The sequence below is a fragment of the Oncorhynchus masou genome, chromosome 21, assembly GCF_036934945.1.
Source record: "Oncorhynchus masou masou isolate Uvic2021 chromosome 21, UVic_Omas_1.1, whole genome shotgun sequence".
NCBI lineage: Eukaryota > Metazoa > Chordata > Actinopteri > Salmoniformes > Salmonidae > Oncorhynchus > Oncorhynchus masou.
The window spans coordinates 50779699-50802867 of record NC_088232.1 but is presented as its reverse complement, the minus strand read 5'-3'; the positions used below and the strand labels follow the sequence as shown (position 1 = coordinate 50802867).

The 23169-nt window shown below is 42.5% G+C and overlaps 2 protein-coding genes across 3 annotated transcripts; both read left to right on the top strand.

The window, feature by feature from the left end:
* The first annotated feature begins 10137 nt into the window (after nucleotides 1–10137).
* pomk (protein O-mannose kinase) lies at nucleotides 10138–12486 on the top strand. 2 transcript variants are annotated; one of them, XM_064928716.1, is made up of 3 exons: nucleotides 10138–10255; nucleotides 11219–11506; nucleotides 11628–12486. In XM_064928716.1, the coding sequence occupies exons 2-3, from the start codon at nucleotides 11234–11236 to the stop codon at nucleotides 12402–12404; spliced, it is 1050 nt and encodes a 349-aa protein (XP_064784788.1). In that variant the 5' UTR covers nucleotides 10138–10255; nucleotides 11219–11233; the 3' UTR covers nucleotides 12405–12486. The 2 variants fall into 2 exon arrangements, with proteins under 2 accessions (XP_064784788.1, XP_064784787.1); XM_064928715.1 differs by having other exon boundaries at nucleotides 10138–10262.
* A 247-nt stretch (nucleotides 12487–12733) lies between these two features.
* Nucleotides 12734–22781, top strand: ivd (isovaleryl-CoA dehydrogenase). Its single transcript, XM_064928714.1, has 12 exons — nucleotides 12734–13134; nucleotides 13914–14003; nucleotides 14320–14371; nucleotides 14521–14690; nucleotides 16359–16452; nucleotides 16599–16729; nucleotides 18763–18859; nucleotides 18963–19056; nucleotides 20564–20645; nucleotides 20870–20974; nucleotides 21323–21395; nucleotides 21582–22781. The coding sequence occupies exons 1-12, from the start codon at nucleotides 13012–13014 to the stop codon at nucleotides 21713–21715; spliced, it is 1245 nt and encodes a 414-aa protein (XP_064784786.1). The 5' UTR covers nucleotides 12734–13011; the 3' UTR covers nucleotides 21716–22781.
* The last annotated feature ends 388 nt before the right edge of the window (nucleotides 22782–23169 follow it).

The following is a 23169-nucleotide window of genomic DNA, read 5'->3' as shown; positions in this document are numbered from 1 at the left end:
ACTCATTTTTCAACCACTCCACACATTTCTTGTTAACAAACTATAGTTTTGGCAAGTCGGTTAGGACATCTACTTTGTGCATGACACAAGTCATTTTTTCAAAAATTCTTTACAGACAAATTATTTCACTTACAATTCACTGTATCACAATTCCAGTGGGTCAGAAGTTCAAATACACTAAGTTGACTGTGCCTTTTAAACAGCTTGGAAAATTCCAGAAAATTATGTCATAGCTTTAGAAGCTTCTGATAGGCTAATTGACATAATTTGACTCAATTAGAGGTGTAATTGTGGATGTATTTGAAGGCCTACTTTAAAACTCAGTGCCTCTTTGCTTGACATCATGGGGAAATCAAAAGGAAACAACCAAGACAGCAGAAAAGAAACTGTAGACCTCCACAAGTCTGGTTCATTCTTGGGAGCAATATCCAAATGCCTGAAGATACCACGTTCATCTGTACAAACAATAGTACGCAAGTATAAACACCATGGGACCACGCAGCCGTCATACCGCTCAGGAAGGAGACGCGTTCTGTCTCCTAGAGATGAACGCACGTTGGTGTGAAAAGTGCAAATCAATCCCAGAACAACAGCAAAGGACCTTGTGAAGATGCTGGAGGAAACAGGTATAAAAGTATACATCCAGTAAAACGAGTCATATATTGACATAACCTGAAAGGGCGATCAGCAAGGAAGAAGCCACTGCTCCAAAACCGCCATTAAAATGCCAGACTACGGTTTACATCTGCCCATGGGGACAAAGATCATACTTTTTGGAGAAATGTCCTCTGGTCTGATGAAACAAAAATATAACTGTTTGGTCATAATGACCATCGTTATGTTTGGAGGAAAAAGGTGGAGGCTTGCAAGCCAAAGAACACCATCCCAACTGTGAAGCATGGGGGTGGCAGCATCATGTTGTGGGGATGCTTTGCTGCAGGAGGGACTGGTGCACTTCACAAAATAGATGGCATCATGATGGAGGAAAATTATGTGGATATATTGAAGCAACATCTCAAGACATCAGTCAGGAAGTTAAAGCTTGGTCGCAAATTGGTCTTCCAAATGGACAATAACCCCAAGCATACTTCCAAAGTTGTGGCAAAATGGCTTAAGGACAACAAAGTCAAGGTATTGGAGTGTTCATCACAAAGCCCTGAACTCAATCCTATAGAAAATTTGTGGGCAGAACTGAAAAACCGTGTGCGAGCAAGGAAGCCTTCAAACCTGACTCCGTTACACCATCTCTGTCAGGAATGGGCCAAAATTCATCCAAGTTGATCCTAACTTGATAACTAGGATTAAATGTCAAGAATTGTGAAAAACTGAGTTTAAATGTATTTGGCTGTATGTATGTAAGTGTGTATGTATGTAGATGTATGTTAACTTCCGACTTCAGCTGTATGGCTGAGCGATGGCGTGCGGCTTATACAAGATGCAGTAGATGGTATAGAATATAGTATATACATATGAGATGAGTAATGTAGGATATGTAAACATGATTAAAGTGCCGTTATTTAAGGTGACTAGTGATACCTTTATTGAGTCAATTTATTTAAGTGGCCAGAGATTTGAGTCTGTTAGTTGGCAGCAGCCTCTCTATGTTAGTGATGGCTGTTTAAAAAAGTTCTTCAGGATTGGTGGGTCCCCTGTGGGAAGGTTGAGCTGAAGTAAGCTAATGCGATTAGCATGAGGTTGTCAGTAAACAAGAAAATTTCCCAGGAAATAGACATATCTGATATTGGCAGAAAGCTTCAATTCTTGTTAATCTAACTGCACTTTCCAATTTACAGTAGCTATTACAGTAAAATAATACCATGCTATTGTGTGAGGAGAGTGCACAGTTTTGAACATCAAAAGTTATTAATAAACAAATTAGGCACATTTGGGCAGTCTTGATACAAAATGTTGAACAGAAATGCAATGGTTCATTGGATCAGACTAAAACTTTGCACATACGCTGCTGCCATCTAGTGGCCAACATCTCAATTGCACCTGGGCTGGAATAATACATGATGGCCTTTCTCTTGCATTTCAAAGATGCTGGTACAAAAAACAGTTTTTTTCTCTCTGTATTATCTTTTAACAGATCCAATGTTTTATATTCTCCTACATTCCGGTCACATTTCCACAAACTTCAAAGTGTTTCCTTTCAAATGGTACAAAAAAAATGCATATCCTTGCTTCAGGGCCTGAGCTACAGGCAGTAGGATTTGGGTATGTCATTTCAGGTGAAAATTTTTAAAAAGGGGGCAGATCCTTAAGAGTCCTCTTTGAATAAAACAATATTTCTCTCCCTGATTTGCTTTGGGGTCTGTGTTATCGAAGAGTAACATCAACTGCTAACAGAGTTATGTACTATTATGTTAAAAATGCACTATGCAGAAATCGCTCTGCCATTTCCTGGTTGCTAAAATTCTAATTATTTGCCTAATTTTAGTTCATGTGACAAAACAAGCAATGGAGAGTAGTGTAGAGAAACATTGTACCATCTAAACCGCTGAGAGATATATTTTCAATTACCAAAAATATTGTAATTTCAGCTGTTTGAAACTGGTGTACAAAACCGAAAGTAAAAGAGGCAACAAAAAAAAACATAATGGGATGCATAGAAATACTGCACATAGAACATATATACTGCTTATTGGACTTGCTTTTAATGAGAATGACAAGTCTATAACATGCATTTCTATGTGAATTTGGTCAGTCACCCAAAAATATTTCATATTGCAGCTTTAATGGTGTATAGCTCCATCTACTAAAATCTGTAGCTACAGATTATCTCACCACCATGCGTTTCCATCTCCTCCTCTCTCTCTTTCATGCCTATCTTGAGCGCGTATAGAGAGGGGCTGCCAACAGTTTAATTAAATATGTTGGGTTGTGAAAACATGTTACTATCAATGTTCCCGAATAGATTTAAGTACAGGGTAGCTGCAGGAACAGGGTTGGAGAGCCCATTGCATACAGAGTTTGGGCGGAATATCATCTGTCATTCAGCAAGTGGCTGCATGGTCCTCAAATAGTGGTTGATGCCTGGGTGTTGTTGAGGAATATTTACTATATGCTTATGTTAAATAATACATTCATGCTATGTTAATTCTTTATGTGAACAATGGAGGAACTGTAGCTGAATAGTAAAATGCCAGTGTTTGGTAACTTGAGGGTAACCAGCTTTGCATAACTTGTATCTGAGGATCCATGAGATAACAGGATGTAGGGAGGGTTTGTGGCAGAATCAGGCAATTGGCAGAACGCCCAGAATATTGTGCATTAGACTGAGAGCAGGTGCTGTGGGAACACAAACAGTTTCTGCAAAAGATATAGAGAACAAGGCAGTTTATTGAACAATGCAGTTCCTAGGCCATCATTGAAAATAATAAATTGTTCTTAATTAACTGACCTGCCTGGTTAATTAAATAAAGGTTAAAAAAAAGAAGAAGAAAAAATACACTCCTTATAACTATGGCATGTGAACAAAGGTTTATTGAGTCCTACTCTAGCTGTGTCTGGAGTGGGTCTCTGTTGCTGCAGCTCGTAATAAATAACAACATCTCTTAAGGCTGATTATTTCCCATAACAGTGTTAAATGTGGTTTTTTTTATAAGCGAGTTTTGATGGTTGCTGCTAAAAAGAGGAACGAGACGTTCACAAAAGATAGAACTGTTTAGCAATAATGACCATTGTTACATTTGGAGGAAAAAGGGGGAGGCTTGTAAGCCGGAGAACACCATCCCAACCGTGAAGCACGGGGGTGGCAGCATCATGTTGTGGGGGTGCTTTGTTGCAGGAGGGACTGGTGCACTTCACAAAATAGATGGCATCATGAGAAGGGGAAATTATGTGGATATATTGAAGCAACATCAAGACATCAGTCAGGAAGTTAAAGCTTGGTTGCAAATGGGTCTTCCAAATAGACAATGACCCCAAGCATACTTACAAGTTGTGGCAAAATGGCTTAAGGACAACAAAGTCAAGGTATTGGAGTGGCCGTCGCAAAGCCCGGACCTCAATCCCATAGAAAATTTGTGGGCAGAACTGAAAAAGTGTTTGCGAGCAAGGAGGCCTTCAAACATGACTCAGTTACACCAGCTCTGTCAGGAGGAATGGGCTAAAATTCACCCAACTTATTGTGGCAAGCTTGTGGAAGGCTACCCAAAACGTTTGACCCAAGGTAAACAATTTAAAGGCAATGCTACCAAATACTAATTGAGTGTTTGTAAACTTCTGAACCACTGGGAATGTGATGAAACAAAGAAAACCTGAAATAAATCATTCTCTCTGCTATTATTCTGACATTTCACATTATTAAAATAAAGATCATTTTTTTACCAGGATTAAATGTCAGCAATTGTGAAAAACTGAGTTTAAATGTATTTGGCTAATGTCTATGTAAACTTCTGACTTCAACTGTACCTGTGTGTTAGAATACTGTGTCCCTTTCACAGAATTTGAATGATCCCTCCACTGCCACATGCTCTCTCTTTCTCTCCAGGATAACATTAGGGGAAGCAGAGAGGAAGAGGAAACATCAGGGGAAGCAGAGAGGACGAGGAAACATCAGGGGAAGCAGAGAGGACGAGGAAACATCAGGGGAAGCAGAGAGGAAGAGGAAACATCAGGGGAAGCAGAGAGGAAGAGGAAACATCAGGGGAAGCAGAGAGGACGAGGAAACATCAGGGGAAGCAGAGAGGACGAGGAAACATCAGGGGAAGCAGAGAGGACGAGGAAACATCAGGGGAAGCAGAGAGGAAGAGGAAACATCAGGGAGGGCAGAGAGCACGAGGAAACATCAGGGGAAGCAGAGAGGATGAGGAAACATCAGGGGAAGCAGAGAGGATGAGGAAACATCAGGGGAAGCAGAGAGGACGAGGAAACATCAGGGGAAGCAGAGAGGACGAGGAAACATCAGGGGAAGCAGAGAGGACGAGGAAACATCAGGGGAAGCAGAGAGGAATAGGAAACATCAGGGGAAGCAAAGAGGACGAGGAAACATCAGGGGAAACAGAGAAGGAAGAGGAAACATCAGGGGAAGCAGAGAGGATGAGGAAACATCAGGGGAAGCAGAGAAGACGAGGAAACATCAGGGGAAGCAGAGAGGACGAGGAAACATCAGGGGAAGCAGAGAGGACGAGGAAGCATCAGGTGAAAGCTCCATCTACTACAAAGAAACAAATGCCTTATTTGCTACGTGGGGTTTATCTTATCGAATAAAAGGATGCTTAATGCTTAAGAGTTTACTGATATAAGTAGGAGACGTGACATCCTGGCAACTATGAGAAAAAACACTTCATATCGGAGTTGTCTTTGGATGGCTATGCATATTCATGTTATGAGGCTAGTAGCATAGCATCTCTCCCCATTGAATACAGGCAGTTGACGTCAACAACCCTCATTGAATATTCAAAAAAGGATTACAATAATGAGATGTAATCACAAATCCAAAGAAAGGAGAGACATGCATCTTGTCAGTATATCCATCATCTTTGGGGAAAGTTGTTTTGCTGTTGTCACCAATCCTAGGCTGCCAGACAACATCAACGATTTTATCCCCCTCTTCCTAAACTTTGCTAACTCTTGTTAAACTACTCTTTGATTAAATTGGTTTAATTAAATGTTTACTTTGGCTTCAAGTGTTTGTTTTTTACTGAACGTTGATAGATGACACTTCTATGGGATTAGACGTTTCACAGTGTAATCAGAAGCATAAAGGCCATTTTCCAGTTGGTTTTGGCTCAGAGTAAAACACACCAATCCCTGTCCTAATTCCAACAACGTGTACCAATGTGATATAAATTGTAATTTTTAGTAGTAAATCTCAGTTGTATTTTTAGACCTATTTTCAACTTCAGTACCAAAAATGTTGTGGCTGCTCCACATATGATATAGTAATTACAAAAGTGTACAATGTGGAAAGTAGAGCTTGTGTTTAAAAGCTCTCGTATGGTATTTGTCATTCGCGTTTTGGTGGGAACTATGCTGGCCCAAAGGTTCCATGGCCACAATGAAGCTAGATTATGAATCAGAATGTCATGGGAATTTTAGACCACAATTAATTTGGACCAGGATAACAGAGGACCTACTGCCTGATGTCTCTGGATCTGCAGATAGATAAAGAGAAGATATTGACTCAACACTCACCAGGCATTTTTATTTTATTTAACTAGGCAAGTCGGTTAAGATCAAATTCTTATTTTACAATGACAGCCTACCGGGGAACAGTGGGTCAGCTGCCTTGTTCAGGGGCAGAAAGACAGATTTGTACCTTTTCAACTCTGGGATTTCAATCCAGCAACCGTTTGGTTACTGTCCCAATGCTCTAACCACTAGGTTACCAGCCACCTCGATCAGTGATGGCAACGCAGTAGTACTGGAAATGACACCCTTCAAGTACTGAGGAAATGTCCAAATTAATTAAATGCCCTTAATTTGCATTGCGAATGTTGTTTTGATGGATACTAAATTTGACTGGTTGTGATTAACAGTACAAACGTAAGAGTGGTAATGTAACGAAGCAACAGTATTTTGACCCAGCAGATGGCAGTAATCCATCTTCAATAATGAGCAGAGTGCAGGAGGTTTAGGCTTGAGATCCAAAGGTGTAGAATTCACACAACATGTGCCTAAAATCCAAATCAAGCAGATTGAGTGCCATGACTCAGCGTTGAAGTTACTCAAATCAAATCAAATGTATTTATATAGCCCTTCTTACATTAGCTGATATCTCAAAGTGCTGTACAGAAACCCAGCCTAAAACCCCAAACAGCAAGCAATGCAGGTGTAGAAGCACGGTGGCGAGGAAAAACTCCCTAGAAAGGCCAAAACCTAGGAAGAAACCTAGAGAGGAGCCAGGCTATGAGGGGTGGCCAGTCCTCTTCTGGCTGGGCGGGTGGAGATTCAAATGTTCATAAAAGACCAGCATGGTCAAATAATAATAATCACAGTAGTTGTCGAGGGTGCAGCAAGTCAGCACCTCGGGAGTAAATGTCAGTTGGCTTTTCATAGCCGATCATTAAGAGTATCTCTACCGCTCTTGCTGTCTCTAGAGAGTTGAAAACAGCAGGACTGGGACAGGTAGCACGTCCGGTGAACAGGTCAGGGTTCCATAGCCACAGGCAGAACAGTTGAAACTGGAGCAGCAGCACGGCCAGGTGGACTGGGGGACAGCAAGGAGTCATCATGCCAGGTAATCCTGAGGCATGGTCCTAGGGCTCAGGTCCTCCGAGACAGAGAAAGAGTGAAAGAGCGAATTAGAGAGAGCATACTTAAATTCACACAGGACACCGGATAAGACAGGAGAAGTACTCCAGATATAACAAACTGCCTCTAGACCCCGACACATAAACTACTACAGCATAAATACTAACCCCACCCACTTTGTCAAAGCACAGTCCCCACACCACTAGAGGGATCTCTTCAACCACCAACTTACTATCCTGAGACAAGGCTGAGTATAGCCCACAAAGATCTCCGCCACGGCACAACCCAAGGGTGGGGCGCCAACCCAGACAGGAAGATCACATCAGTGACTCAACCCACTCAAGTGACGCACCCCTCCTAGGGACGGCATGGAAGAGCACCAGTAACTCCCCTGGAAGAGACCCTTTTTAAACCCACACCCACATTTCTGAAACGTTTTAACTGCTGTGCTCTGCTCACTATACTCAACCTAAAGTGCAACACATCCGGTTTTGTAAAAAATAAATATGAACGCAGAGCAGTTTACAAGCTACATGGAAAATATAACACCAGAATTGGATAACCTTATGAGAGAGAGAGAGAGAGAGAGAGAGAGAGAGAGAGAGAGATTAATCTCTAAACCTACATTGGAAACACATTAAAAAAAAAACATTTAACCTTTGATTTATTTAATATACAGTATGTGTTAGTCACAACAGATTATGGCAATGCACCATTCGACACATATCTACGATTGATATCAGCACTGTCACAATGCATCTTGAAATGGCCTATAGTGGTGACAGAATGTACTGTCAAACAAAGCTGAGAGAGAGAGGGGTTACCGGAGAGTTAGCTTCATCCAATGCACTGTAATTAGCATGTATATTAGTCTAGGTTACCTTTAGTTGGCTTTGTTTCAAAGCTTTTATGATCTACATTAAGATAATTCATAGGACTAACTACTAACTACACTACTGCCAGAAAGCATGTAATGCACCCAGAAATGTCATATCTCTGTTGAAGATGCAAAAAGCATTTGTGGACACCATTTTGAGATACTGTATGTGCTATTATTTCATTGTGTTTAGGAAAGTATATCCATCAATTTCCACGATTATGTTGGGAAATTGAAATATTTGTGATCAACATCAGAAAAAGGTTTGTAATCTAGGTCTAATAGCTGCAAAATGATGTATAGCCATCAATCTGAAAGCCTCAAATCCAATCTCAATAACAAAATTGAGGAATGAACTATCTAACTACATCCTATTAGACTATATATTATCAAATCGAACATAAAGCAGACATATTTGACAGCATTTGGAAACCGTAGGTTGACCAAAGTGCTGCATAGTGGGTGTTTTGTTTTGTGTTGTTTTTGTTTGTGAATGTCAGTTTGTTTTGGTTCGATTTTTTGGCCTTAGTGTTTTGCTTGTGGATCCCTCTGTGAGAATGAATGTAGATTTCTGTGGGTGGGTGGGGAGCGGGTGGGAGGGAGGTGTTGTTTTGTTGTGTTGTTGTTTTTGTCGCACTGCTTTGCTTTATCTTGGCCAGGTCGCAGTTGTAAATGAGAACTTGTTCTCAACTGGCCTACCTGGTTAAATAAAGGTGAAATTATATATTTTTTTAAATCAAGGCCTAATCACCGACAACAATGAGACTGCCTACAGAGAGGAGGTCAGAGACCTGGCAGTGTGGTGCCAGGAGAACAATCTCTCTCTCAACGACAGCAAGACAAAGGAGCTGATCTTGGACTACAGGAAATGGAGGGGCGAGCATGCCCCCATTCACATCGAAGGGGCTGTAGTGGACTGGGTCAGTCCAGTACATCACTGGGGCCGAGCTCCCTGCGATCCACGACCTCCATACCAGTTGGTGTAAGAGGAAGGCCCGAAAATCTTTCAAAGACCCCAGCCATAGACTGTTCACTCTGCTACTGCACGGCAAGCGGTCCCTGAGAGACATGTCTGGGACCAAAAAGCACCGGAACAAATCAAATCAAATCACATTTTATTTGTCACATACACATGGTTAGCAGATGTTAACTAACAATTCCAAAACTAATTTCTTATACACAGTGTAAGGGGATAAAGAATATGTACATAAAGATATGAATGAGTGATGGTGCAGAGCAGCATAGGCAAGATACAGTAGATGGTATTGAGTACAGTATATACATATGAGATGAGTATGTAAACAAAGTGGCATAGTTAAAGTGGCTAGTGATACATGTATTACATAAGGATGCAGTAGATGATATAGAGTACAGTATATACGTATACATATGAGATGAATAATGTAGGGTATGTAAACATTATATTAGGTAGCATTGTTTAAAGTGGCTACCCCCAAGCCATAAGACTGCCGAACAGTTAATCAAATGGCTACCCGGACAAAAAAATATGTTATCGGTAAAGTGAAATGTCTTGTTTTACAGGATCAGTCATAGTAGTACAGCAGCCATAGAGCAAATTTAGGGTTAAGTGCCTTGCTCAAGGGCAAATTGACATGTTTTTCACCTTGTCGGCCCAGGTATTTGAACCAGCGACCTTTCAGTTACTGACCCAACGCTCTAACTGCCTATTTGCATGGACGCTTTTTTGCTCTGACCCTCTTACACTGACTGTGCACAGTGAACACTCACTGAACTTGGTACTGGTACTCCGTGTATAGCCGTCATTGTAAATAAGAATTTGTTCTTAACTGACTTGCCTAGTTAATGAAAGGTTAAATAAATAAATATATATACCTGTTATTGTTATATTGCGTTATTATTTTTCTACTTTTATTAGCCAATTGTGTTACTTGTTAACTTCTGCAATGTTGGGGAAAGGCTCGTAAGTAAGCATTTCACGGTAAAAGTGTACATCTGTTGTATTCGGCGCATGTGACAAAGTGTGATTTGATTTGCTACGAGGGGGCTTTTATTATGAAGTTGAACTTCAAGTAGAAGTTTTACCCGGATGTAATTGTTCAACGTTGGAGAAATGAATGACAACAATATACTGTTGATAAAGAACAATTCCTAAATAGATAAGAGTCGAGGTCGGAGCGTCTTCACTCATCATGTAAAGTAAGGGGTAAGTTAGTTACTAGCTGCTAACCTGTAGTTCCCACTCGGGTCCTAACGTTACACCTTTACTATGTTTAAAGGCGAATTGGTTCTGGAGGCCAAAAACTCCATCTAAACGAGAATCGAATCTCAATTGCGGTAGCTACCGTTCTCGAAACATAAATCCCTCTACTGGTATGTTCAAATCAAATACAAATAATGTTACAAACGCAAAATACACCTGCATGTACACCAGAGGCTGGAACATGCGTTGTAAACAAATGTAGATTTTGTCTGTGGAGTAACACTCATCCTATAATATGAAAGATCAAGGTACAAAACCGTACTGCAAGCGATGCGTGTTAATCTTCAGACCGATCGTCGATGCTCTTGACCAAACTTTCGTCCAATCGCTCATGTGTAAAGGAACTGAGAGTCGTGATGCTAGCTAGCATGCAGCTGCTTAGCCGGGTGTTGGGTTGGCTAGTAACTGCTTGTTGTGTTGTGAACACGTTCATCTGAACACGCCTTAGGCTGTGAATAGGGCATGCTTTGTGTGTGTAATATGATTTATGTATGTATGTGTAATGGAGGTCAACGTGCCGTAAACTCACTCCACAGTTCGTTTGAATTGAGTTGTCCAGGAGGGAGGTCACGTGTGTTGCGGTGCAGAAAACCACTGGTTCGAGCTCAGTATTAGGCAGTCTGAAAGTGGCTTTTAGCAGCGCACGTTGACGTCGGTTTCATATGTAGTTAGTTAGCTATGCAAAGACCGAGGGTGCTGGAAGTATCAAGGTTAGTTTCTGTTCTCATTGTGGATTCTAGATCATGGCCCACTGCAGAGCTAGGTTGCTGCAACTCCTAAATGCCAGGGAGGGAGCTGGCTTGTAATTTAAGACTGAATGTCATAGCTACAGTAGCTAAGCCAATTTTTAGGTCTGTTGGTTTCTGAAAGTTGCCTACTTCTCTTCCTGTTGTGAGCAGGCTCAGGACAGCAACATGGGCAGAAGCAACAGCACTACCTCACGCGGTGTTCCAGTGGTCCTGGTGTGCCTTGGTGCTCTGCTATTGGGCAATGTGGTGATCTACTTGTACCTGGACTCGCTGCAGCAGAGTGGCGACGGCGACCCCCACCTGACTCCTCATGGGGCATGTCCACCCCGTCACTTTAGGATGGCCAACATGAGGAACTGTTCGCCCTGGCTGGAGTGTCCACAAGTCCGCACAGAGGTGCGCAAGTTGAAGATGATCGGCCAGGGAGCTGTTAAGCAGGTTAGCCACACAACAACAGAAAAAAAATCGAAACGTATGCCCAATTTCATTTGACGTAACAAACCTGAATACATAACAAAACCTGACGTGTTTATTCAGTGCCCTCCTCCCCCTCCCATAGGTTTTCCTGTCCGAATGGAAGGGTCACAAAGTAGCTCTGTCCAAGCTCTCCTCTCCAGAGTACCAGGAGGACTTCCTCCATGGGCTCTCCATGCTCCAGGTCCTCCAAGGGCCCCATGTGGTGGTGCTGGTAGGCCTGTGCTCAGAGGACCACACCCTGGTCACAGAGTACCATCCGCTGGGCTCTCTGCTCAATCTGGATGCCGTGTTGGCCCAGGAGAGGCACCGCGTACGGGACACCTGGCAGACTCGCCTGCGGCTGGCACTGGACTACGTCTCCATTCTCCATTACCTCCACACCAGCCCCGCCGGGACCAGAGTCATGTGTGACTCCAATGACCTGGTGAAAACCCTGTCACAGTTCCTGCTGACCAGCGACTTCCACCTGGTGGTCAATGACCTGGATGCCCTGCCAGAGATCGGGGCCCCTGCAGGCTCGCTAGTGAGATGCGGCCACCGAGAGCTCACAGGGGAATTTGTGGCCCCAGAGCAGCTGTGGCCCCATAGTGACGGCCAGCCATTTGTCGATGAGCTTATGCCGGGGTACGATGAAAAAACTGACATTTGGAAGATTCCAGATGTTACACGTTTCCTGATGGGGAGGGTAGCGGGAGGTGACGTGGTCCACTTCCACCTCTTTCAGATCAACGGGGAGTGTAAGAGAAGAGACCCTCATCTTCGCCCCTCTGCAATGGGTGTCCTGAGCGTGTACAGAGCAGTCTATGCAACCATGATGAGAGACAGTCCCGGTCCTGGTGGCTCCAGAGACATGCTTTAATCTCACTTTGTCTTTGTACTGATAAGAAACCGGACCGTGTAATTAAAAATAAAATAACGTTTTTTGTCAGTTTTATAATTTACCCTTTGAGATGTTACCTTTGAAAATCAAATAACAATTAATTATTATTATTATTTTACATTTTTTACATTTGTTCACTTTTATCTTCGATGCATGTGTTGAAATAATTAGTACAGTCTCTGCTGCAAGTCGCCCATCATGTCATGATGTGCTCCAGGACACAGGGTGGCGCTAACGCATCCGTTATTCCATTAACAGCTGACAGAAAACCTTCGCGCATAATAGAGGGAATTCCCTTCCAAACATGGGGTGTATTAATTAAAAACAATTGTTGAAAAACAATTAGTATTTTGCAACAGAAACCGTTTACGCCAAACGGCAACAGAACACGAGTTTCTATAGGACAAACTCAGGTAGGTCCCGCCCCGTTCGGTTCTTAACCGGTTTCCGTTGCAAGACATGATGAGTACATCACCGTTTTGTGGATTGTTGTAGCACGACGGACACTATTCCCGTTCTCCGTAATTATTCGACCTTTCGCTGATCTTGACTGTTTCGGAGGATAGTCTAGTACCGCAATTGAACAATGTTTGCAGTCAGGAGTGCATTCCGCCTGGGTGCAAGAATCACTGAGATTTCAAGACGAGGATGCGCTGTCGGTCTTCCCGTGGATGATGTCGTCAACGGGCTTACGGAGGAGCAGATACAAGTAACGTTACATAACTGAAGTAGCTAACGTTAGCCAGCTAACGACCAAAGACAGCTGACATTATACAGTCAACAAGCTCAATTGAAAGTGTATTGTGTTTGTTTTGTTTTTAATGAAGGAACAAAACAGAAAGGTGTCAAGGACGCCTAGCAAGTGTTAAAGGCCAAAATGACGGACTGCTACTGTTATGACATAAGGGTTGTGTCGAGAGTCTTATTTAGATAGCTTTTAGTTGTACTAACTACCTATATTGCCTGGACATCGAGACGCTCGTTCAGCTCAGTTAGGCTATCAGCTGTAGCTCACTAGTAGTCGGTTCAGAGCAAATGTATACACGGGGCAAACGATGCTTTCAGACCTCTGGTAGCTACTGGTATGATCCTAGACAAAGGTTACATGCGGACAGCTAAAGTTGATGTGGACGAGGGGTGGGTTTCTTGTGCAGCTTTTGATTGGGTGAAAGTTCGTGCATGCATGTGACGCTGCTTCGCTCTGAAGGGGAATAAACTACGTTTTGCATAACAATATCAAAATATGTTCAAATCAAATGTATTTTATATAGCCCTTCGTACATCAGCTGATATCTCAACGTGCTGTACAGAAACCCAGCCTAAAACCCCCAAACAGCAAGCAATGCAGGTGTAGGTAGAAGCACGGTGGCTAGGAAAAACTCCCTAGGAAGAAACCTAGAGAGGAACCAGGCTGTTGATACTATCTGGTAGTTATTGTATTGATACATATTTCTTTATATTTTTGCTGTCATTGCCTATTTTGTCCAGCTCCGACAGACAATCCGGAGGTTCCTAGCCGAGAAGCTGGCACCCATTGCCGATGAGATTGACAAGAGTAATGAATTTGTTGGGATGCGGGTGAGATGATGAATTCTACTATTCTAATAAGAACTAGTAAGCTAGGACAACGTTACCATAATACGATGTAGTGTGTGGTATTCCTCTTGAATCATTTTATTATCTTACTGTCTTACCTCATTTGAATAACAAGACATCATTAGGATCCATTACCTAAATCATAAAAATACTGGACATTGTATTACAATAGAGTTAACTCTTAATGTTCTTCATGTAGGTCTACATTGAGTGTGTATTTTGGGACTAAAAATATTAACTTTGTAAGGCCCCTGGCTTATACCTGGTAACCTCCTGGGTTGTTTTTTTTTTCATGCAGGACTTTTGGAGGGACATGGGTGATATGGGACTTCTGGGTATCACTGCCCCATGTAAGAGATGGATACTGATTTCAGTTGATGTATCACTATGCTATTTATCCCGGCATAAAAATAGTTTACCAGTAGTTTCACCAATGGCCGTGATGGGGATCTGATGTAGAAGTAGCATCATAACTATGTTAACTCTCCCTCCCCCACAGTGGATTATGGTGGTTCAGGATTGGGTTACCTAGATCATGTGATTGTGATGGAGGAAATGTCGCGAGTGTCGGCAGCTGTCGCCCTCAGCTACGGGGCCCATTCGAACCTCTGCGTCAATCAGATGGTGCGCCATGGCAACGCGAAGCAGAAGGACAAGTACATGGCCAAGGTGTGGATGATATTTGTAGCCCCATGCATGCTTAATGCACTCTGAAGTATACAGGCAGCCTCAAAGTGCAATAGCCAGGTGTTCTTTTTATTTATTTGATATGAAATGTATACCGTTGTCTTTTCCCAGCTAATGTTTGTGTCTACTCTATACAGGCAGTTTCACATTGAAATAGCCATGTTACAGTGCATTCGGAAACTATTCAGACCCCTTAGCATTTTCTGCGTTACAACCTTATTCTAAAATGGATTTTTTTCCCCCCTCAATCTAAACACAATACCCCATAATGACAAAGCAAAAAAAGTAACGATCACATTTTACTTGGAGTATTCAGAACCTTTACTCAGTACTTTGTTGAAGCACTTTGGCAGCATTCACAGCCTTGAGTCTACTTGGGTATGACGCTACAAGCTTGGCACACCTATATTTGTGGAGTTTCTCTAATTCTTCTCTGCAGATCCTCTCAAGCTCTGTCAGGTTGGATGGTGAGTGTCGCTGCACAGCTATTTTCAGGTCTCTCCAGAGATGTTCTATCGGGTTCAAGTCCGGGCTCAGGCTGGGCCACTCAAGGAAATTCAGACTAGTCCCGAAGCCACTCCTAGGTTGTCTTGGCTTTGTGCCTAGGGTCATTGTCCTGTTGGAAGGGGAACCTTTTGCCCCAGTCTGAGGTCCTGAGCGCTCTGGAGCAGGTTTTCATCAAGGATCTCTCTGTACTTCGCTCCGTTCATCTTTCCCTCAACCCTGACCAGTCTCCCTGTCCCTGCTGCTGAAAAACATCCCCACACCATGACGCTGCCACCACCATGCTTCACCGTAGGGATGGTGGCAGGTTTCCTCCAGAAGTGACACTTGGCAGATAGTTCAATCTTGTTTTTAGGTGCCTTTTGGCAAACTCTGAGCGGGCTGTCATATACCTTTTTACTGAGGAGTGGCTTCCATTTGGCCATTTTACCATAAAGGCCTCAACGGTGGAGTGCTGCAGAGATGGTTGTCCTTCGGGAAGGTCCTCCCATCGCCACAGCGTAACTCTGGCTCTCTGTCAGTGACCATTGGGTTCTTGGTCACCTCCCTTCTCTGCCGATTTCTCAGTTTGGCCGGGCAACCAGCTCTAGGAAGAGTCTTGGTGGTTCCAAACTTCCTCCATTTAAGAATAATGGAGGCCACTGTGTTCTGGGGATCTTCAATGCTGCAGCTTTTTTTTGTGGTACCCTTCCCCAGATCTGTGCCTCGGCACAATCTTGTCTCGGAGCTCTACAGACAATTCTTTCGACCTCATGGCCTGGTTTTTGCTTTGACATGCACTGTCAACTGTGGGACCTTATATAGACAGGTGTGTGTCTTTCCAACTTTCCAAATCATGTCCAATCAATTAAATTTACTACTAGTGGACTCCAAGTTGTAGAAACATCTCAAGGATGATCAATGGAAACGGGAGGTTCCTGAGCTCAATTTTGAGTCTCATAGCAAAGGGTCTGAATGCTTATTTAAATATGCTATTTCTTTTGAATACGTTTGAAATCATTATGGAGTATTGTGTGTAGATTGAGAAACAATGTATTTAATACATTTTAGAGTAAGGCTGTAACGTAACAATGTGGGGAAAAAGTCTAGGTCTGAATACTTTTTGAATGCACTGTATATCTTATCGTTCTAATATAATTTCCCCAGCTCATGACAGGAGAGCACGTGGGTGCCTTGGCAATGAGTGAGCCCAACGCCGGATCTGATGTGGTGTCCATGAAACTGAAGGCCAGGAAAGAAGGTGAGCCCTCTGGAATGAATACTCTCCTTAAAATCCCTTTCTGTAGTAGCACAAGTTCACTGCGATAGTTCCTTACCTTTTTTTTAAATGGGCATCATTGCTCATACTGCTGTCCGTCTCCTCTCTGGGTTTTTATTTTGCTGAAGGTGACCACTACATTCTTAACGGTGGAAAGTTCTGGATCACCAACGGGCCAGATGCAGACGTTCTCATTGTGTACGCTAAGACAGACCCGGAGGCTCACCAAAAGGGTATCACAGCTTTCATTGTGGAGAAGGCAAGTATTTATCTTAGGCAATGAAACCAAACGCCTTCCATATTCCGCTTAAAACGGCTTCACCAGTTATGGGTTTGGGCCTGTTTATGTTTGACCAGTTATGGGTCTGGGCCTGTTTACGTTTGACCAGTTATGGGTCTGGGCCTGTTTACGTTTGACCAGGTCTGGGTCTATTCCCTCTAGTTTTTTTTTTTGTTTGGCTTTGAGCAAATTTCAGGTCTGCGGAGTGCAAACTTAAACGTTTTGAAAAGTCTGCAACTTCCAGCGTGTGTTTACTGTGAACTCTGAAGCTTGTACCTGCTTTAAGTTAGTTTTAAGTGGCCAAGTATGCTACTGTGTATTTGATCATAATGTAGGCCTACCAGAGTGGCCTACAATCTAAAACAATGGAGAAAATGCATCCTTTAACATGGAAATAGCTGTTCGATCATTCAGCCTACAGTAGCAGCCAATGTTTGGTGTTCAATGTAGGCCTACATTCCAAAATACTTTTTTTTTTTTTTTAAACATGCAGGGCTTGGCATTAACCTGTTTATCCACTTGTCCTTCAGACAAGGTGACTGGAAATGTTGTTTAGGCAAACCACTTTACAAAATAAAATGCATTATACCATTTACAGAGAAACAGACAAATTTAATGCTCCCTCTGCCTATTGGCAGAGGGAATACAAACTATACAACACTGCCCCTTTAAGACAATCTCTTTACCGGACTCGTTTTTCAAATATGTCTAGGAATGTACATGTTTTGAGCTCTTGTAGGAAGCAATCACTCCCCTATCGCTGTCTACAAATTATCTATAACTGGGCTAATAACTCACTAACTAGCAAAGGATATGAACAAAATGTGCACACGTGGCTACATGCAGCTCTCACTTTGAGCTCAAAACAAGGCGAGAGCTTTGCTTGAATTGCCCTGCATAGTTCGGGACATGTTTTTATAAATATTTTTTTATTTCAAAATGAGGTAGGCTATACGATCACACTGGTAATCGATCCGTTGTTGTATTACTTGAGGCCCAGCTCAGTAAACATAATTTTACATGTTTATTTTACTGGCCTGAGGGAGAGGGCAGCAGACTGACGGTCCGCCTCTCAACATCCCTCCGCTCTCCCTTTCTTCCGCTGACACTGACCAAAAAGAGACACTGTCTTTCAGCTGATGGCGAAACTCGAGTCTCACCACATCATTTCTGCCTACAATTTCATGTTACTCCTATGAACAGAGAAAGTAAAATATTCCTTGATTATTAAAAGACCAAAGCCGTGAATTATAACAACGCCTGTGGAAATAGGAAGAATATGCATTTTATGCCTTATAAGTGTTGAATACAGTCTCTCTCTAGTCATGTTTGTAAATCTCACAGTATCAACTTTGCTTTCTTTTATGCCTGCTAAATTACTGGAGACACAGTAATATGAGCCATCCGATTCGCCAGCGGTAAGCCTATAGTGCACTTGATTTGCTCTCCAGGCCCGCCGGGAAGGAAGCGTTTGTACCTTCAGACACATGAAATGGTTCACAATGGTAAGTTTGCCTACCCATTGCACAGGGCAGCTAAATGGGCTGCACCTACTGGCAATAGCCTGAGACAAATAAAACAAAATAGGAACACAAGGCTTTATCGTTGGGTTTTTACAGAAATGTTTGGCTATCGACTAGGATTGCCTTGGAGGACGGTAGACCGGTTGGTGACCACTGCTCTAAAAAGTTGAGTCCAATCTCTGGCTTCTCTCCATGGGCTGATATTTGTTCTGCACGGCAGTCTGGGCTACTGCACGCCTGTCTTAGAGGGACCTTTGTTCTGGACCCGTTTATACTTAACTTTTTATTTTATTATGATCAATAATGGAAATGCTTCTGTCTCGGCCTCTACATGGACTTTTCCGACATTACCCAGGTTTCCCAGTAATCGTGTTTTTGGAGGATTATGGATTTCTGGGAAACCTGGGAGTTTTTTTGTGAAAGATACTAGAATTTTGCAACCCTAGTCTGGACATATTGGTAAATTGTGTCCAACTTTTATTCCTACAGGGTATGCCAGGGTTTAGCACAGCACAGAAGCTGGATAAACTGGGAATGAGGGGATCCAACACTTGTGAACTTATCTTTGAGGACTGCAAGATTCCAGGTGTGTGTGCCTGAGCGTGTATGCACATTTGTGAGTGTATTCAGTAATATTTTGTATCATAATGAATTACGTTTTCAATTGCAAAGGTGTCTTTTGATTACAGTGGAGAATGTCTTGGGTCCTCTCAACAAGGGAGTCTATGTGATGATGACTGGACTCGACCTGGAGAGACTTGTGCTCGCAGCAGGACCTATCGGGTAAATATACATATTCTAACACACCTATTCTGTCTACGTCTATCTAAACTCAGCAAAAAAAGTGACCCTTTTTCAGGGCCCTGTCGTTCAAAGACATTCACAGATCTTCATTGTAAAGGGTTTAAACGCTGTTTCCCATGCTTGTTCAATGAACCATAAACAATTAATGAACATGCACCTGTGGAACGGTCATTAAGACACTAACACATTAAAGACGGTAGGCAATTAAGGTCACAGTTATGAAAACTTAGGACAATAAAGAGGCATTTCTACTGACTGAAAAACACAAAGAGAGATGCCCGGGGTCCCTGCTCATCTGTGTGAACGTGCCTTAGACATGCTGCAAGGAGGCATGAGGACTGCAGATGTGGCTAGGGCAATGAATTGCAATGTCCGTACTGTGAGACGCCTAAGACAGCGCTACAGGGAGACCGTACAGGCAGCTCATTGTCCTCGCAGTGGCAGACCACGTGCAGCAACACCTGCACAGGATCGGTACATCCGAACATCACACCTGTGGGACAGGTACAGGATGGCAACAACAACTGCCTGAGTTAAACCAGGAACGCACAATCCCTCCATCAGTGCTGAGAGAGGCTAGACTGAGGGCTTGTAGGCCTGTTGTAAGGCAGGTCCTCAACAGACATCACCGGCAACAATGTTTCCTATGGACACAAACCCACCGTCGCTGGACAAGACAGGACTGGCAAAAAGTGCTCTTCACTGACGAGTCAATGTTTTGTCTCACCAAGGGTGATGGTCGGATTCAGGTTTATTGTCAAAGGAATGAGCGTTACACAGAGGCCTGTGCTCTGGAGCTGGATCGAGGTAGAGGGTCCTTCATGGTCTTGGGCGGTGTGTCACAGCATCGTCGGACTGAGCTTGTCATTACAGGCACTCTCAACGCTGTGCGTTACATGGAAGACATCCTCCCTCGTGGTACCCTTCCTGCAGGCTCATCCTGACATGACCCTCCAGCATGATAATGCCGCCACGCACAGAACGAGCAGTATGGCTGATTTCCTACAAGACAGGAATGTCAACCTTCTGCGACAGCCAGCAAAGAGCCCGGATCTCAATCCCATTGAGCACATCTGGGATTGGAGGGCTAGGGCCATCCCCCTCCTTCCCCAGAAATGCCTGGGGACTTGCAGGTGCCTTGATGGAAGAGTTGGGGTAACATCTCACAGCAAGAACTGACAAATCTGTTGCAGTCATTGAGGAGGAGATGCACTGTATTACTTAATGCAGCTGGTGGCCACACCAGATACTGACTGTTACTTTTGATTTTTGGAGCCCCCCCCCTTTGTTCAGGGACACATTATTCAATTTCTGTTAGTCACATGTCTGTGGAACTTGTTTAGTTTATGTCTGTTGTGGAATCTTATGTTCATACAAATATTTATACATGTTACATTTGCTGAAAATAAACGCAGTTGACAGTGAGGATGTTTCTTTTTTTTTGTTGAGTTTGTTCTGCAATGAAGATAATGCTCCCCTCTTTCAGCATTATGCAAGCTGTGATGGACTTTTCCGTTCCCTACCTGCACGTTAGAGAAGCTTTCGGACAGAAGATTGGACATTTCCAGGTGGGAAATCAACCAAAACATTCTCAGGCAGTCAAATAAGGAAGGGCACTTGTGTCAATCATATTCCACTTACAACAGATCTCCACCTATTTCTCTTGCATATACCATTTCATTTAAGGTTATAAAATGACTAAATTTGATGTGAGAATTAATAATGCTTTCAAGTATAACACTTAGTTTGCCTTTTTTGGAATTAATGTTTTGTTTTTTTCTCTTTCTACCAGTTGATGCAAGCTAAGATGGCTGACATGTACACGCGCCTGGGTGCATGTAGACAGTATCTGTATAATGTGGCACGAGCCTGTGACAAGGGACACTCTAATTCCATGGTGAGCATTCTCCACAACAACAAAGTCCATTTTATTAATGTGAAATTCATAGATGTAATGTAACAGCAAATATATTGGCTGACAGTGTTGATGACAAATGTAATGTGATAGGAAAAAAATATTGGATAGCACAGTTATCTTGGTGTTATTTTACCTTTATCTTACTAGGCAAGTCAGTTAAGAACAAATTCTTATTTTCAATGACGGCCTAGGAACAGTGGGTTAACTGCCTGCTCAGGGGCAGAACGACAGATGTGTACCTTGTCAGCTCGGGGATTCGAACTTGCAACCTTTCGGTTACTAGTCCAACGCTCTAACCACTAGGCTACCCTGCCGCCCCTATTGTAGGACTGTGCTGGGGTCATTCTTTATTGTGCTGAGAATGCCACTCAAGTTGCCCTGGATGGAATTCAGTGCCTGGGTAAGAACCAAGCCATGCACTTTATAGAAACATGTTGATCTTTGTAGCTAATGTTAACATTGCATGCTCAACTGTTTTACACTTGTGTTAATCCTAACTATAATCTCTCTGTGGAGGTGGAGGGATTGGAGGGCTTGATTTTCATTTCATTTATGACAAGTCATTTTTGCGTTTTTTCACCTACAGGTGGCAATGGCTACATTAATGATTACCCCATGGGCCGTTTCCTGAGGGACGCCAAGCTGTACGAGATCGGAGCAGGCACCAGTGAGGTGCGCAGGCTCATCATTGGTCGAGCCTTCAATGCCATGTACAAGTAGACCTTGAAATCTGAAGAGAAGTACACGCACTGGATCACGACTCACCCAAAGGCCTTACACGAAATACCATTATACACTCTTAGAAAGGTTTCTAAAAGGGTTCTTTGCCTGTCCCTGTGTAGGAGAACCCTGTATTGGTTCCAGGTAGAACCCTTTCACTCAATAAAGAACTGTTTTTAAGAACCCTTTAGTGAAAAGTCTCTACCTTGGACCAAAACGGTCCCTGTAGGAGAAACAGCCGAGGGAACACTTTATGATTCTCCATATCAGCTTTAGTCACGGGCAACAGGCACCGAAATAGCATCAACAGATGATAATTCATCTGGTGTGGACTTAGCTCTCTGCCTCCAGTGTTTTAGATACAATAAGTAGTCTGGTATCAACCTAATTAAACTGTATTTATCATACTTTTAACATTTCCTATTTCAGTGTAACAATTTAATTTATGGCATTTAAATAGGGTTTTATTGATTCTACCTTGCAGTGAAATGACCTTAGTCTATATAGTGGAGGAATCTAGTAGTGTGCGTCTGAAGCAGTGAACCATACAATATGCTCTATTATGCAAAGAGTTCTTGCAAGCCGCAGCATTTTTAAATCATGACAAACTTCAGATTAAAATTTCCCCCTTCCGTTAGTTGTTGCCTTCCATTGGTGTTTCCTGGGTACATGGCTTTGTACACAAGTGGCTACCATTAACGACTTTTAAAACTATCGTTATGTTTTTATGTTGTCACTCTTTCTTATTTTTTTTCCAAAGTATTTGTAAACTTTCCATTTCTCAGTGGTGTTGAGCTGTGTAGAAAATCTTCTCCATGAATGAATGTGAAGTGAAGATTGTTTTTGCTGACTATGTACTTGTACCAAACAATGATTTTCTATAATGGAAATATCATTGTTTACTTTTAAGAGCATATTCGAATGGTTAAATCAACTAAAAATTGTCTGATAGGAAGAAGAAAAAAAATGCAAGATTTGTTAATTCCTCAAGATTTTGTTTCAAACTAAGTATCCAAATTGGTTGGTGTCCTGTTTGTGTAGAATAAAAAATTACTTGGATTTTGCACTATTGGGCCATGTCTTATTTAAAATTCAAACTGTGCACCATGTCTAATATTAACCTCTCGATAGTACCCATCCGGGATCGTGAATACAGCCTCAAGCTCATTACCATAACGCAACGTTAACTATTCATGAAAATCGCAAATGAAATAAATATGCTAGCTCTCAAGCTTAGCCTTTTCTTAACAACACTGTCATCTCAGATTTTCAAATTATGCTTTTCAACCATAGCAAAACAAGCATTTGTGTAAGAGTATTGATAGCTAGCGTAGCATTTAGCGGGCAACATTTTCACAAGAACCAGAAAAGCATTCAAATAAAATCATTTACCTTTTTGAAGAACTTCGGATGTTTTCAATGAGTAGACTCAGTCAGATAGCAAATGTTCAGTT

What these genes read in the sequence shown, in the direction of transcription:
- pomk (XM_064928716.1), top strand. Translation starts at nt 11,234, where the DNA reads ATGGGCAGAAGCAACAGCACTACCTCACGCGGTGTTCCAGTGGTCCTG. An exon ending in GCCAGGGAGCTGTTAAGCAG is followed by an intron (nt 11,507 to 11,627) that starts GTTAGCCACACA and finishes CCCCTCCCATAG; the next exon opens with GTTTTCCTGTCCGAATGGAA.
- ivd (XM_064928714.1), top strand. Translation starts at nt 13,012, where the DNA reads ATGTTTGCAGTCAGGAGTGCATTCCGCCTGGGTGCAAGAATCACTGAG. An exon ending in AGGACAAGTACATGGCCAAG is followed by an intron (nt 14,691 to 16,358) that starts GTGTGGATGATA and finishes TAATTTCCCCAG; the next exon opens with CTCATGACAGGAGAGCACGT. An exon ending in AGAAGATTGGACATTTCCAG is followed by an intron (nt 20,646 to 20,869) that starts GTGGGAAATCAA and finishes TCTTTCTACCAG; the next exon opens with TTGATGCAAGCTAAGATGGC.